The sequence below is a fragment of the Lepidothrix coronata genome, unplaced genomic scaffold, assembly GCF_001604755.1.
Source record: "Lepidothrix coronata isolate B3197 unplaced genomic scaffold, Lepidothrix_coronata-1.0 Scaffold146, whole genome shotgun sequence".
Classification (NCBI taxonomy): domain Eukaryota; kingdom Metazoa; phylum Chordata; class Aves; order Passeriformes; family Pipridae; genus Lepidothrix; species Lepidothrix coronata.
Genome location: NW_016690326.1, coordinates 1,086,828 through 1,101,730, shown reverse-complemented (window position 1 = coordinate 1,101,730; position 14,903 = coordinate 1,086,828). Strand labels below are relative to the sequence as shown.

Below are 14,903 nucleotides of genomic sequence, written 5' to 3'. Positions count from 1 at the left end.
TTTGGTTACCAGTAGGACCATTTGCTGTAGAAACGTGGTTTGAAAAAAGTAATAATTTAAAGGGATTGTTTTGTGGGCTTGTTATGGCATACCAATTAATTAAAAACAAGCCAGGGATTGTATATTAGTTTCACGATCACATGAAGATCTTTAATTTTAGGAGTACAAAAAAATGATCTATTCACTTAAAATGTGGAAGTATGGACAGGTTGTGCCATGGTGATCACTGTGATGGATCAGTGTAACTTGCTGTGGGATAAGCAACACTGAGCCACATGAGGGTGCTTGCAGAAGTGAGGCCGGGATATATAGTTTGATGCTAAATCTCTTTGCAATACTCTAATAACATCATTCTAGCCACATAATAAAGTTCATAATAAGACCTTCATAAAGGTGTAAGATATATTCATAAATTAGTAAGCAGATCTTGTGCAAGAAATAATTGTGCTTGCAGTTGATAAGCTAAGACAATAAGAAAAACTTTAAAGTGACTCAAAAAATGAAAAAAGGTGGGTTTTTTCCACCAAAAAAAGGCTGAAAATATAAAAATCCAGATTGGAATTGTTGGGGTTTTTTTCCATTTAACTCAAAAAATTGCAAATAAATTGCTGTGGAAAATTTCACCATCTCTACTGGCATGGGAGAGTCAAGATGCACTGTTGTTTAGAGATGCTCAAGAATGCTTGACTGTTGTTCCAGTTCACCAAAGCACTTAGGAAATTTTAAGCACATGTTGAAGTCTCACTAACATCTGAGTTTTAAAGTGATCATATGACTGGAAATATAGCTAGAAGGTCATTCAATGCAGTCCCCTGTAATTATAGGCAATCATATAAAAAACATAATATGCTCAAATTTGCTTTGTTGAAAGCAAATGGGTTTAAGTATGTGCTTACAGATAAGCATGTGCTTAAAGGCTTGACACAATCAGAGCTTCTATTAATGCAGTGTTCCACTTCCACTATTCCTATCCTCCATTTTATTGGACAAAGACTAGAGAAAGATGAAGTAAAAATATAGATTTTTATTTTTTTTTAATTCATTAAATCTTTTGGATCAGTTTAGTGCAGATTGGAGCCTGGGCTGCTGAAGTCAGTGTTGATGAGTAAAAAATAAAACTTCTGCCAAGATAAATGCATGTATTTCACAACAAAATCATCTGTGAACATTGCACATGGAGCATATTATACGGATAATCAAGTCTGGAACAAGAAAGGCTCCTGAATAGTTACTACTTTGATCTTCCAATCACAAAGGACCTTCCTCATAATATATAAGGAGGAAAAACCCAACACGAAACATGGGGTGTAAAGTATTTATCAAATTAATTTTATTGTACCTTTCAGACAAAATAATTGCTTCCTATTTGGAAGATGTGTGCAACATTCCCAAATTTTTCCAGCAACCTTCTTGTAGGAACTGAAGTGGTAAGGTTTGGTTTGCTGTTTGAACGAAAGCCCCAGAAACAACCTCAAATAGTGCTTGAACCAAAATGTCACAGTGTGTGCTGATTTCAGTAAAAGGGGATTGTGCTGTGGTCCTTCCTCGGTCTCTCAATGCCTTTGCCCATTGTCACAGCCCAGCGGAGCCGCTTGCGATGCCTTTGTCACATCACCATGTTGTTTGTTGTTGTTTCAGCTCTGAACGAACCCACCATTGACTATGGTTTCCAAAGGTTACAGAAGGTTATCCCCCGGCACCCTGGTGACCCCGAACGCTTGCCAAAGGTCAGCACGAAGTTTATTGTTTTATTAAATATGGTAAAGATGGTTACTGCATGTTTTTGTCTGAAAGTGCAAGACTCTATAAACGTGATGGTCCTGGTTTGGTACCCAACCCAGATAAGCTGAAACAGAGGCATGACCAAGAAAGCCCAATCAGCAACTTCCACTGCAGGCTTAGGAGACTTCTGTGACCTTCTCAGTCACAGCTAACTCAAACAGCTTTTGCCTTCGTTAAAAGCAAATCTTTCTTGTGTTCTGAAGTACTTAAAATGAACAAATTTCTGGTTACTCTTTTGGGACTTGAGCAGCTTATTCATAGGAGGACAATGCTTTTTGGTTTTGGTATCACAGCAGTACTTGCCAGCACAATTCTGAGAACTTCACCATTGATAAAATCGAGTTATTTGGATCTTGAGGGAATGTGTGTCCATTGCTGCTGCACCATGTATTGGTTTAGGATAATAATGGTTATATATACTGTTTTATTTCAAGATTACTAGTATAATTAGAGCATTGTGTAGTGAAGTGATGTTTGTTCCCATGAAAATTAGTGAGAGGTTTTTGTTGATTTCTGTCAAGTAAAAGCTGTGAGAGAAAAAACATAGTTCACATATGTGAAAACACTGTCTGGGACTGCACTCAGGCCTCTTCTTGCTACCTTGCAAGAATTTGCTGTGAGTTTTGTGAAATACTGGAGAAAGAGATGGGATATTTGAAAAAGTGTTGCTTGCTGCCACAGGAGCTCTGAGCTGGAGTCACTGTCTGTGAGGAGCTGCCTCCACGTATTTTATCTGCTCTAACATCAGGGCTGTTACTGAGTGAGCTGGGGAGAACACTCCCTATGGAAAGGAAGATGTGAATTTGCAGACCTGAGACACATAACAAATTAGTCGTTGAATTAATGCATGTCCGGGATAACCTTTGTGACTGGGTAGTACTTGTGACCTTTCTTCTGTAACTTCCTGACATGTCCATAGGTTTTCATCAGGGATTGTTGTAGGCTTAAAATAGTTAAATTTCTAAAGTGTTTCAAAGGTGAGATTTCATGAACACTGTAAATTAATTTATTTAATTTCTTGACAGAAGTAAAATTCAGTGAGTGACTTTTTTACAGGCCAGGCTTGCTCAGTCTTTTATCTTTGCCTAGGAAGGCTGCAGACTCTGGTTTTGGGGTCACTGGTGTGTTGTCCTTCCCTCTTACCACCACAGAAACATGCTGTCCTGGAGAGTTACATTTTCCATTGGCTCTGTTCACCCTCTGCAAGCTGTCCCTTTCCCTGACTTTTGGACAGATTTGCAGCAGGACACAGCTTTCATGGCTTGTCAAATTTCCATCCAGAAGTGCAACCCTTTCCAAAGAAAGAGAGCATCCTTCTGTAGGGGCTTTTTTTCATCTGTATTGGGCATCTGCTACCAAATGTGCTTGTGGAGAAAAATTGTTTCTGAGAAAAGAAGAAGCCAGCCTTCAATATGCACCAAGTATTTGCAAGGCCCAGAAGTAATGCTGCAAAACTCCTGAACCTGACATTCCAGCTGACTTGTGGATGGCCATGGCTTTCATCTAAATTTAAATAAGACTGAGCAGTTCCAAGTTGGGCTATGAAGCTGGGGGTTGTAGTGCATCACCAGCCTCTGGGTTGGGGTATTGGACCCCCTTTCTGACACCCCTGGCACCAACAGGGTCCCTAGGAATGTTCCTCTGTGCTCGTATGGGAATGCAGCCACCAGGTTGAGCACCCTCCTCTTTCCCATTTAGACTGAGACTGTTACCACATGTTTCTACTCCCCAGTGTCATGGGACATAAAAGCAGGCAGAAGAGAGCTTCATCTCGCTCTGTATCCCAGCTTCAACATTTAGCAGGTATTTTAGGATATTTGAGAATGAAGGTTAGTCCTGAGTCATCTGTCCCCTATACACCCTCTTGGCTTAATGTGTTTGTTTGGACTGTCTTTTAAGCTATTTTTTCAAATCTTTAAATCAAGGGAAATTGTGGTTATGTATGCAGAGGTATGATGTTATGGCCAAAAAAAAGGTTACTGCTTAAGGGTTGAACAAACTCAGTGAAGAAACACTGTGCAAGCTTAGAGGGAAACAGGACGAAGAGAGGACCTTTATTTTTTTTTCTCTTTGGGTAATTCCTTCTATGCAAGCTTGAAGGTTGGACCTCAAGTTCAAGACTCATTAATATGCCATGCACAGAGGCTGAATGCAGCAGGGCTTGGCACATGTCGACTTCTGTATTTGAGGTACTGATGGTTCAATTCCCAGCATTGCTCGCTGGCTCCAGGATCACAATCAAGGACGCAGTGAGTCTGTCCTGGGTGAGCACAGCACAGTGCTCTTCCCCATGTCATTAAACCAGGAAGGGCTTTGGCAGTATTCCACTATAGACAATTCTCAGTGGCTACTTAGAAGAGTGTTGGAAGCCATATGGCTTCCACAGTGGAACCACGGGCAAAGAGGGCAAATGTTTGAGAGAAGCAGCAGAGAGGAGATCAGTGTTCAAAGCTTTCAATACCCTTTCCTCCATTTTCCTGTCCTGCCAGTGCATCATCACTTTCTGTTCATTAAAAAGCTTGTGCTTATGCATTAAATAAATAAAACAAAACACATTTTTCTAATTACTGCTAGAGTTTGTGACCATTATTCCATTGAAACACTGCTGATGAATTAGAGATCTTTCAAGAAGTAGAAATGGTTACAATTGTTGTGTTCATAAGGTCATGTTGTCCTTCCCATGGACCATCCAGAGCATTTTACAGTGTGACTTATCCCTGCAGTCAAGGAGAACTGTTGAGGCCATCAACTGAGTGTTAGCACATGCTCTGCCCTCCGGAGCTGATGAGTTAACAGCATTTCTAAAACCATTGAGGCTATTTCAGAAATTTGATCTCTATTAGTTTAGAACCAGTATTTTCAGAAGTGCTCATTATTTATGCCTGGGATGAATTTTTTTTTTAAATGTTCCGGCTATCTGCTGATAGCAGGCAAAGAAAAAAAGCCAGGTTTATTTTTTTTTCTCCTTTTCAGTACTTCAGTAGCCAAATTCCAGGGCAGAATGTCCTCCCGTAGTGAGGAGAATGGGAGCACCTGGGAAACAGGGTCTTTGAACTGCTGGACTGACTGTTGATGTAGAAATGTATTTAAAGTGGAATTGAAATATATAGTTTCTGGAGAAGAGTGGGAGCTGATGTTGGCAGCTGGGCTATGGAGCCAGCTCTGAGCCAGAATCCTGTTCTCTTGTACAGAGAAGGTCAGGGAAAGCAGCCAGTGGAGGGATGTCACTAGCAGATGTGCATGTCTGTACATACACACCCACATGCACAAGCATATACACCGAGAGACAAGAGGCAGTGGGATTAGCACCCAAAGCTTGGAGTGAGATCAAGTACCAGGAGTGTGCTGGGCAGTGTAGTCTTTCCTTTCTAATACAGACAGGAGGCAGATCAGAGGAAACAAGAGATCTCTGGGGAGAAGTGAAAAGGAATACCATGATGTTAATGTTATGAAAGTGTATCATCCTGTAGGAGCAGTCTGTAGAGAGCCTGCCTGTGGAGCTGAGGAATAACCCTGCACATGTGTGTGCACCATTTCCATCTCATGTGTTCCCATTTGTGCACACAAATGAACATGTGTTGTTGGTTCTTGTGTACAAAACTGCAGTGGAGATCACTGAAGAGTTCAGATCCCAACAACATGTTGAGTCTATTAAGGTTCATTCATATAACCACCCTACAATCCTTAAAATAAATCCCTGGCAAATACGTTGCGATTCTGCACTTTTGTTAAAACTCTGCAGCTATAGCTGTAAAACAGCTTCAACTGTGAGCTAGATTTGAAACACATCCATCCTAAATGATTTAATAGCAACGATTCCTCTTTATATGCAATTTTCTAGACTTTATTTGCCATTTTCACCACTCTTACAACTCATCACTTGTGTTTAGATTAAGCACCAAGATTGTTCACTTTGTGTTTGAGAAGCAAGTCATTGCATTGACCCCCTCTGTGATCTGACGTCCTCTCCCTTCCCAGTCTGTTGCTTCAATGCTTTCTAGGACACCCCTTATCCCTCCTGAAAGGGACCTTTACTTCTGGTTTCTCTTCATGTAGATGAAAGTGGAGCCTCTCTCTCTCTAATGCACAGGGGCCTCCCTGCTGAGCAGAGAGAGCAGGTAACCAGGATCCTTCTTCCCTTCAGCTCCTTTTCTTTGGTCAGTCATTAACCCCCCCAAACATATTCCACCTCCTCATTTAGGACACTAATAGAAGACATGTGGTTATTAGGAATCAGTGACTGGCAAAAGCAGTTGTCTTTTTCCATATGAAATCCCACAGATCTGCCCTTTATCCATCGTGACATGGTATTGTTTATATTGCAAATAAAGGTTGTCTCTAAACGTGGGTGGTTGGCCCAGGCTTGCTACTGGAGGTTAAAATAGCAATGAAGACAAGGCAGCTCAGGTTTGCTGCTTCACACAGACCCAGTGGAAATTCCAGAAAGGATCTCCATCTGCTAACTCAACATGCTGGGCATTTTAACCCAAGTTAGTAATTTTCAGCTAAGAAAACACTTTTTTTTTTTTTAATCCCCACCCAGTGTAACAGGAGAATTGTTAGAAAACTTTTATACTAAGTATGGGCAGGGAAGGAGAGCATGTGAAGAGGAGCTATTGAAGTTCATCTGTACAGCACGGAAGGCATGGGATGTGCTTGGAGGTTTCTACATTCCACTCTAAAATTTATAACAATGTGAGACCAGAGTTAATGTTGGTATTGAATCCTTAACAGTTGTGGGGTTTTTTTAAATTTCCTAACAATTTGAGCATTTAGTTGATTGAGGGTCTTGTGTAGGTTTTTGGGGTTTGGTATTTTATTTATCCTATTGAAAAGGTTTAAGGAGAGAGTTTCAAAGCTTTTGAGAAGATGACCAAAATGCCGAGGTAACTGTGAAAGTATCACCCTTATGGCATGGTGGATGTCAGAGGCGTGTCTGGGAATCTGCAAAGAGTCTGAAATGAGGGAGATAAGGGACAGAGCCACAGCCACATCTCGCTGAAGGGCAGAGCCACACACACATGGCTGGCAAGAAGCCCTTTCCTTTCTGAAGGTCAACAGTGTGCATACGCATTTCAGTGAGCTTTCTTTATAAGTGGGTCAGCATTTACTCAGCAAATGAGCAGATGGTGTAATTTAGAATCTATGACAAAACTTTTAATAGATCAGGGCTAACATGATGACAAGGAGCTCTGCACTGTTCTCCATTCCCGATTTCTGCTTTGCCTTGGGGTAAAAATCATGCCTGGGATTGGGTTTTCTGGTCTGCACATTCCATCTGAGCAACTCGAACCACTTGTTTGAACATCCTGTAAGAGGGATCCCCACATTTCTCTGTTCCTGTATCCTTATACTTGTTGGTTTTAAATACAACAATTAACAGGAAGACACCAAACAGGTAAACACGGTCCCTTTGAGGACCAGAGTTTTTGAAGGAAAAAGCCACAGTTTGAAGAAAGTAACAAAGGCTGCATTTGTGTATTTTGCTCCATGGAGCTGAAAATATCTGGTAAATTGATCCCGTGGGAGTAATAAATACACATTACTTTATCTTGTACTTCATGTCCTATACCCCTGAGCCTTGATAGAACAACACCACTTAATAGACTTAAAAAAGAGTAATTACAGTCATTGGTTGTGTGATATTTCAGCCCTTCCAGCCCTGCCTGACCTTCTAATTTAGCTCACCGTGTCTAACTAATGCATTTATATTCATCTTTTATGAAGCATGTGTAGTACAAAATTGACTTTGCAGCCTTTAGCAAGCTGTCTTACCAGGTTTAGGATTGGGTTAGTACAGCGTACTTATAGCATATGTACATTTACAGCAGAATTTTGCACGCATATGGCTCTGATCATCTATTACTTTTTTATCCTTTTGGAAATAAAATAAAAAATATTTATTCCATTTCATCCTCCCCTCCCCTTTCTAAAGCTTTTTTTTTTTTTTTTATTGCGGCATTATTTACAGCTAAACATGCAGGCAAGAGGATGCAAGCATTTTTAAAATGATTACCACTAATGTTTCTACTTGTCAGAAGTGCTTAAATTTTCCTGCACTTTGTCTAAAAACTTAGCACTTTTACCTTTTAAGAATTACAAATTTCTAAGATCTTACCAAGCTGATTTACAAACACAGCTGACAGTTTATGATGAATGATGTTGAAAAATGTACAATATGTTTCTCTGTCATTTCTGTGCATGTATATATTAAGAAGAAGATTAAGAAGAGAGAGAACCCCCCTCTGAAAGAAACCCTTGAGTTAGAGAGCACACACACAAATCTCTCTCCTGTGTTTCCTCATAACTTCCCGCTCACTTCACTCATCCAGTGGAGCACAATTGTTCTCTGTGCATTTTCTCCCACCATATGGTATCCTCATTACCATACACTAAGGGTCCATATGGGGAACTTGTGAAGTGAACTGTATTCATTTTAACTGCCAGATGAGCAGCCTTTTGCTTTGCAAGCTTAGCTTAAGTCATCTGCTGTCTTTATGTTGTTATGGCAACATAGCACCAATAAAAAATTCTAATCTACTGTAAGTGTCTGGGATCACAGTATTTTAAATGCTCATGGTAACTGTCCTCTGAGTGAGGCTGCTTGTTCTTTTAGTGGGACAAAGGGTTATTGTCAACTCCAGCAGGTGGCAGTAAAGAAATTGTTTCTTTTTTTAAAAACATTTTAAAATATATATATATTTTTCCTTTTTCCCCAGCTCCCTTCACCTCAGAAAGTCATAGAATTACACAGTGTGGTCAGTCCTTTACAATTTCTAGGATTTTTGATGCTCAGGTCAGAATCACAGGTAGTACTTTTAAGTTACAGCTCAAATATTAAAGGTAGCAAAGTATGAGACTGCAGAGACAGCTCATGCACTTTATTGGCAGAGATCCAGGCTCAAGTACCACCTCACCAGGATTCTGATGCCTCCATAGCCACACAGCTAATTCAGTTTTGGAGCTGTTTTCTAGCTACATTTCCAAACTCCTGAATCAAGCACAAAACTAATTAAGAATATTGTATAGTAATGGAAATAGGCAGCAGCATCCTTAAATATAAATCATTTTCACCTCTGCAGGCCACATGATATGTTGCATCTCCTTCTCCCTATCTGCACCGAAAGTGAGCGTTTGTAGTCTCACTTCATCAGTTCACATTAGCCTCATGCTGAATATTTAAACACAGAACAATTTGAACACACCATGAAGAGAGACAGTGACTGCACTTTCACTTGGAACAGCAAGAGCTCATCTAATAATAATTTAGTAAATCAGCCATTTAGTGGCTCAGTTGTACACTGTATTGTGCCAAATAATATTCAGTTCAACTGTATGCTGGTGAAATGGAAATTCAGACTCCAGTCACATGGCTCATTTTTGCTCAATGGAGAGATGAAATGGAAAATCACCCTCCCAACAGACTGTTTGAATGTAGTGATTTATCAAAAATATAGCAGAGTGACAATATAAACAGCATTTGGTTGTATGGGGTACAATCTATTCTAATTAGGCTTTTATTATTGTGGTTTCTCCTGCACAGATTATTTGATAAATCAGAAATTACATTTGCATCTTCGGTTTATTTTATATATGGGCAGAGAGCAGATCTGTGTAGTTACTGCATAGTTACAATCCTTTAAGGCCCAGTCCTGGGAAGCCTGGAGAGCCCTTTATTGCCATATTTTGAGCCCTGGCTCACAGGGAACACCGTGCCCTGAGGAGCAATGGGGAAACACAACTGCTGCCATGGATGTTACCTCATAGCATGAAAGCAATATCAGATTGATTTCTTTTTCCTTTTTAAGACTATCAGGATTTGTAGGTATTTGTAATATCTTAGACTAACCAATATAACTGGAATAAAACAGGGTTTTTGGTGCCCATCCTTGTTTCCTGCATGCTGACTGTAGCTTTTCTTGCCTGTATCAGTCTCTCTAATAAAAGATATTACCTTAGCCTGCAAAACTTGCCTTGGTTGTAACCATAGACCATTGTAACTTCAGCCAAACAGCTACACTTTAAGGCTGTCTCTGATGAAGATGGGGAAGAGAGAATATTTTCCTAGAAAGTGTGTTGTGAAGTTTAATTTGTTCCCATTAAAGTGGTGCTTTGAGATCTTTGAACGGAGGGCATTGCAGAAGTGTGAAGTAATGTCTGTAATCTCACCTACAGTTTCCATTTCTAGCCTAGTTTTAGGTGTTATGCGGTGGTTTACGTGGTGATGTAAAATATGATTGCCGTGTATTTCTCACAACACAGTCCAATTGAGTAGCAGAAAAAAACATCCTCCAAACCATCATGATGCCATTTAGCAGAGAGTGCTGGAAGCAATAGGATGCCTGTTGTCGTAATTCTTCTAAGAAATACAGAGCTTCACAATCTATACCCAGCTGCTGACACTAGAAAACTCAAACATTTTGGTAAAATGAATCAAGCAGTAATGTTTCTTTTATGAGATCTCAGAGGAAGGGAAGGTTTGGCACCATTTGGAGATCAGGCTCAGCGATCCATCATAGCGAAGGCAGCTGTCCTGGTGTGTCTCGTAGGTCACTCGATCGAACTGGTGGCTCTTACAACTATATTATTGCTTATGGAACAGTAATTGAGGCACCATGGTTAAAAATTACCTGCTCTAATAGGCAGTGAACAATTTGCACTCAATACAATTATAAGCCAAATCATTCATTTCATAACACTTGGACTAATTTATTTGTTGACCTTTTAATATCCATAGCTCTTCAGTAGCATTAACTGCAACTCGGACAAAATCTCTTGTTCATTTTACTTTCATTGATTTTTTTTTTTCCCATTGAGGCAATAACAGTTGTTTGAGTACAACCTTTTCTTTCTGTTGTAAAAGTCAATCATGTAACTTATGGTGATATAACTCAACCGGACTGAAATGTCCTCGAAGTACAATAGCACAATCTCAACCTACTTGTACAAACACAGATATGCACTTGGGATTTATTTTAAAGAATATTTTGGAATATATTTGTGACTATAGATGACAAATGATGCATCTGCTGAGAGGAGAATGAAAAAAAGATGGAAGCATTTTTTAAAGTGGTGTCACGTATATGTAACCCATTTTTTGTTCATATGTTATGGGTGATCCAAGATACAGAAATTTTAGAGTTTGTTAATGTTGTTCTTTAGGATGACCTAAGTGTCTTTAATGCTAGATTCACAATTTCACCTGGACATAGCATCTTGAAGTCCAAATATTTGGCAGAATAAAGAAGCTTAATTTTTCCAAATGTGAGCATCTGAGAAATAAAATGTGTGTAAAAGTATTTTTAATAAGTAGGAAATATTTAATACTAATATTTTTATAATCTGAATTTTCTTTAATTTTTTTGGCTTTAAACCAGCATGAGAGCCAAGGGGTTGCTATGATCAAAAAAGTTACTGAAATATTGATTTATTTTGAAAAATCAGTATTTTGAAGTGATTCTTTAAAATATGTTGGTGTAGTGACAAGGGTAATACTTTTCCTTCACCACTGGAAAAAGAAGCCCTAGATCACGTAAAATGCTGTGCCAGCTTTTACATTGTGGAGGTGTACACAGAAATATAGTGTTAACCCTGTGAAATGTTGGATAAATTTAATTTCTTAAATACATGGTTATTCAACATTTATAATTGCTTGGGATAATTTTCACTGACTATTAAGACTGTAAATTAAAAATAACAGTGTCAGAAACAAAATATCTTTTGTTTCTGATGAGAAAGTTGAGATTTTTTTAGAATATCTGATCGGTGTAACTTCATTGAAGTCATCTTTCTGAGTCAAGTTCTCTTTGTACAATAAAATACTGTAAGTCTTTTGAACACACAGTTATAAAATATGGTTGTTACACTCTTGGCATTTTATGCTTCCCTAGAAATTACCACTTGGTATCTACACCTAATCTCTGGCCTGTCTTTTCATTTCAATTGAGTCTGAAGTGGTCCTTGGCTGTAACGAGAATGCCCCTTTCAAGAGAATTCTTTTAATTATACCGATGATAAAATGTAAGTGAAAGTCATTTGTAGGGGTTATGACTGAGCAGTGTTTTAACTGTAGTACTAAAACCTACCAACGTTATTCCAATCTCTATTTCAACATTTTTATGCATCCACTCTCCACAGAATATAGTGGAATATCATTGTAGGTCAGAATTTCAATGTGTCTTATTTTTTCAGTTTTCCACCTGCTATTAAAAGTAATCTGAACTCTCCATTTCTAACTACTCACACTTCCTACCTGAAGCCAGAAAAGTGACAGTTTCACAGATCCTAATGATAAGCTGGAAATTTTGTTTAGTTTGGTTTACTTTGTTGGTGTTTTTTTATCCTTCATTAAAAGAAAACATGGGTGGGTCTTGAACTGAATGTGATTGGGCACTTGTTTTTTTTTCTCTTACGGAAAAGAGATAACTTGGCATACTTAGATATTTATGTGGGTAAATGCATTAATAAAGACCAACTCTGAAAATAAAATTGACAAAATACATATCTACAATTTACACTTTAATTGCTAGATAGTTCCTCTGATTTAACTCATAAGGAATTCTTGCTTTGCACTACCAAACATAATTATATCTTTCTGTAGATTTAAATGCAGTCAAATGAATTATCACCATCATGATGCAACACGATAGAGTCTAGAATTGACCTAATGTGAGACAAATTTAAAAGTGATACAACTTGACCTGTGTTTGGAAAGTCTCAAATATACAAATCATAGCAAATAGATCTCAGCCTCTCTATTTGCCAAGTTAAATGTTTTTCACTCATACAGATCCATATTTTGATATCTACATTGTACCACACACAAGCCACATTTAGTCTTTTTTTAATTGGTCAAATTCAGGGAATTTTTCTAATGGGCACAATAATATGATCTACAGAATAAAGCTTCTAAAATAGCCTGTGCAGTATCTTTGAATGACAGTCGCAGAATTTAGTGCCTCTGTTCATTTTTCCAAATTCTTTCAGAGTTTACCTAAGTCCAGACCCTTCAAATAATTCAAAACATTCTTCTTCTTCCATAAGGGGATGTTGACAATTTCCCAAAAATATATGGGCATAAAATGGTCAGGAGAAGACTTTGATTAATAACTCTTTTTTTTTTCCCCTTACAATTCTCATCTGCAGCTGTTTTCCAAGAAATAGGAATGTTAATACTAGCAAGAGCAAGAACTATCAGAAAATCTTACATATGTAAAACCAAAAAAAATAAAATCCCCAAGCCTAAAAACTTAATCTCAGTAAAGAACATCTACTTCAAAGTGCTGTAGGTGCTGGTACAAATTGTTTGGGGTAAATTTTAAAAAATAAATGCCTGAGGTTCCTGTCCAGGATGGCCCAGGGGCTGAAGGTAGCAGAGACATATAAGGAAAATTTGGAGTGCAAAATGTGCTTTCAGATCATTGTGACAAAACTTTGAGATCAAATAGAGGAAAATAATCTAATATTGTCGTTTGCTTGCTTATATGTTCATGGATAAATTGGGAATAATCTTTTGGTAGTCTAGATAGATAGGAATAGTATGAGTCACTGTAACCTGGTGGGAAGGAGGAATTTCTATAAAGGAAGTGGGTGAAGGATTTTCTGTTAGATATCACATTTAGTTTTTGTAGACTTGCCTATTTGTGCTCTGGTTCATATTTTATTTATATTGGCTTCTAATGATTCACTGGATATGACAAACTGATCATAGTATGAATGATGGGATTGCATAACTGAAGAAAAGTATGCAGAAGAACTGGTCTTTACATGCTGGGATAAATACTGCAGCCTTTTGTAGAGTGTGGAAAATGTGTTTCCTTTCATGATCTCTCAGGTTTCAGACTGAGGGTGTCTGTCCTTAGATTCTCACAGTGTGAGCTTGCAGAATAATCTCTGGGAAGTGCTGTAGGAGATGCCAGGGAATTACCATGTTGTCCATTTCTTCATGGCAATGTTAGTGAGTCCCAAATATGACTGACATCCACCAACTCTCAGTTGAGGTGTTGTAGGTTGTGAGTAGATACAAGAGTACAATGTAGTAATATGTACCAGCCCTGCATTGTGTACATGAAACATAGATTGGCCTCACGAGTTAAAATTTGACAGCTCTGAAGGGTTCCTGCCGGCAGCTGTAAATGCCTTTTCTTGGTAAACTGAGGGATTGGGGCAAGACATGCTGTAAACATACTTAGGAGAACCAAAGTTCTACAGCTGTCAGAGGACACAGATGTGAGTCATGATGTCACTGTTGTCCCTAAAGTCCCTAAAGGAGATGATTTATGTCCTGGCAGAGTGACTTTAGTTCTGCATATCTGCTCTCACATACCTGCTCTTCTCACTTTAACTTAGGGATCTGACATTAGCAGAGAACTCTAGAGCTTCTGGCAACAAAACTATCCAAATTACTTGCCAGATGCTTCAGTTGATGATAATATGGTAGGAGCATCCAGACTCTCAACTGATGGTTTATTCAAAGAGTTGTTCCAAACCAACAATATTAATGCTGGTTTATTCCATGCTACTCTGTATCTAGATGAAGTACACATCTGTGCTAGCTACTAATTCTGTTGCCATTGTTATGTGCCCATCATTTATGGAAATGAAGACCATCAGCATGAGTAGTGTGGGTTAAGAAAGGAGGCTGATACCTTTTTTAGTTTTTAAGTACACCATATTCATGGGAAGACAATAGTGGTAAGGTGGGACACTTGCAAGGGCAGACTTACAGGTGATAATCATAATTTTGTTCCTTCTTTTGTCAGCAGTATTTGCAAAGAAGACGCTTTGGATGGGGTGTGTTTCCCCTGTTGCCATGCATTTATCACCTTTGTGGTTAAGAGGTGTTTTAATCATCGATTCTCAATGTTTATGGCAAGATTCATGCTTGCATTTGCACTTCAGTGTTTGTTCTTTCTGCTGCCTCATGGAGGCTCTCTATATTTTATTCATAAGGTTGGCTCATTGTGGAGCAGGTGGTAAGGTTATGCATGACTGTTTTTAGTGCTGTAGATTTAGGCTGTGATTTTCAGTTTGGGTGAGGCTGATGAGACTACAATGGCTTGGAAAGGCTAAGGTTCTAGCTCCCACTGTAGACTTGTTTTCTGGAAAATGCCAATGAAATT

At 38.7% G+C, this 14,903-nt stretch overlaps 1 protein-coding gene across 4 annotated transcripts in view; it reads left to right on the top strand.

Annotated features, from left to right (window-relative positions):
- Nucleotides 1–14,903, top strand: part of EBF1 (early B-cell factor 1) — a 273,845-nt gene that overhangs the window by 240,629 nt on the left and 18,313 nt on the right. For all 4 annotated transcript variants that reach the window (XM_017828218.1, XM_017828217.1, XM_017828215.1 and 1 more), the window contains exon 11: nt 1,639–1,727. In XM_017828218.1, the coding sequence (XP_017683707.1) occupies nt 1,639–1,727 (89 nt within the window). The remainder of the gene's footprint in view (nt 1–1,638; nt 1,728–14,903) is intronic.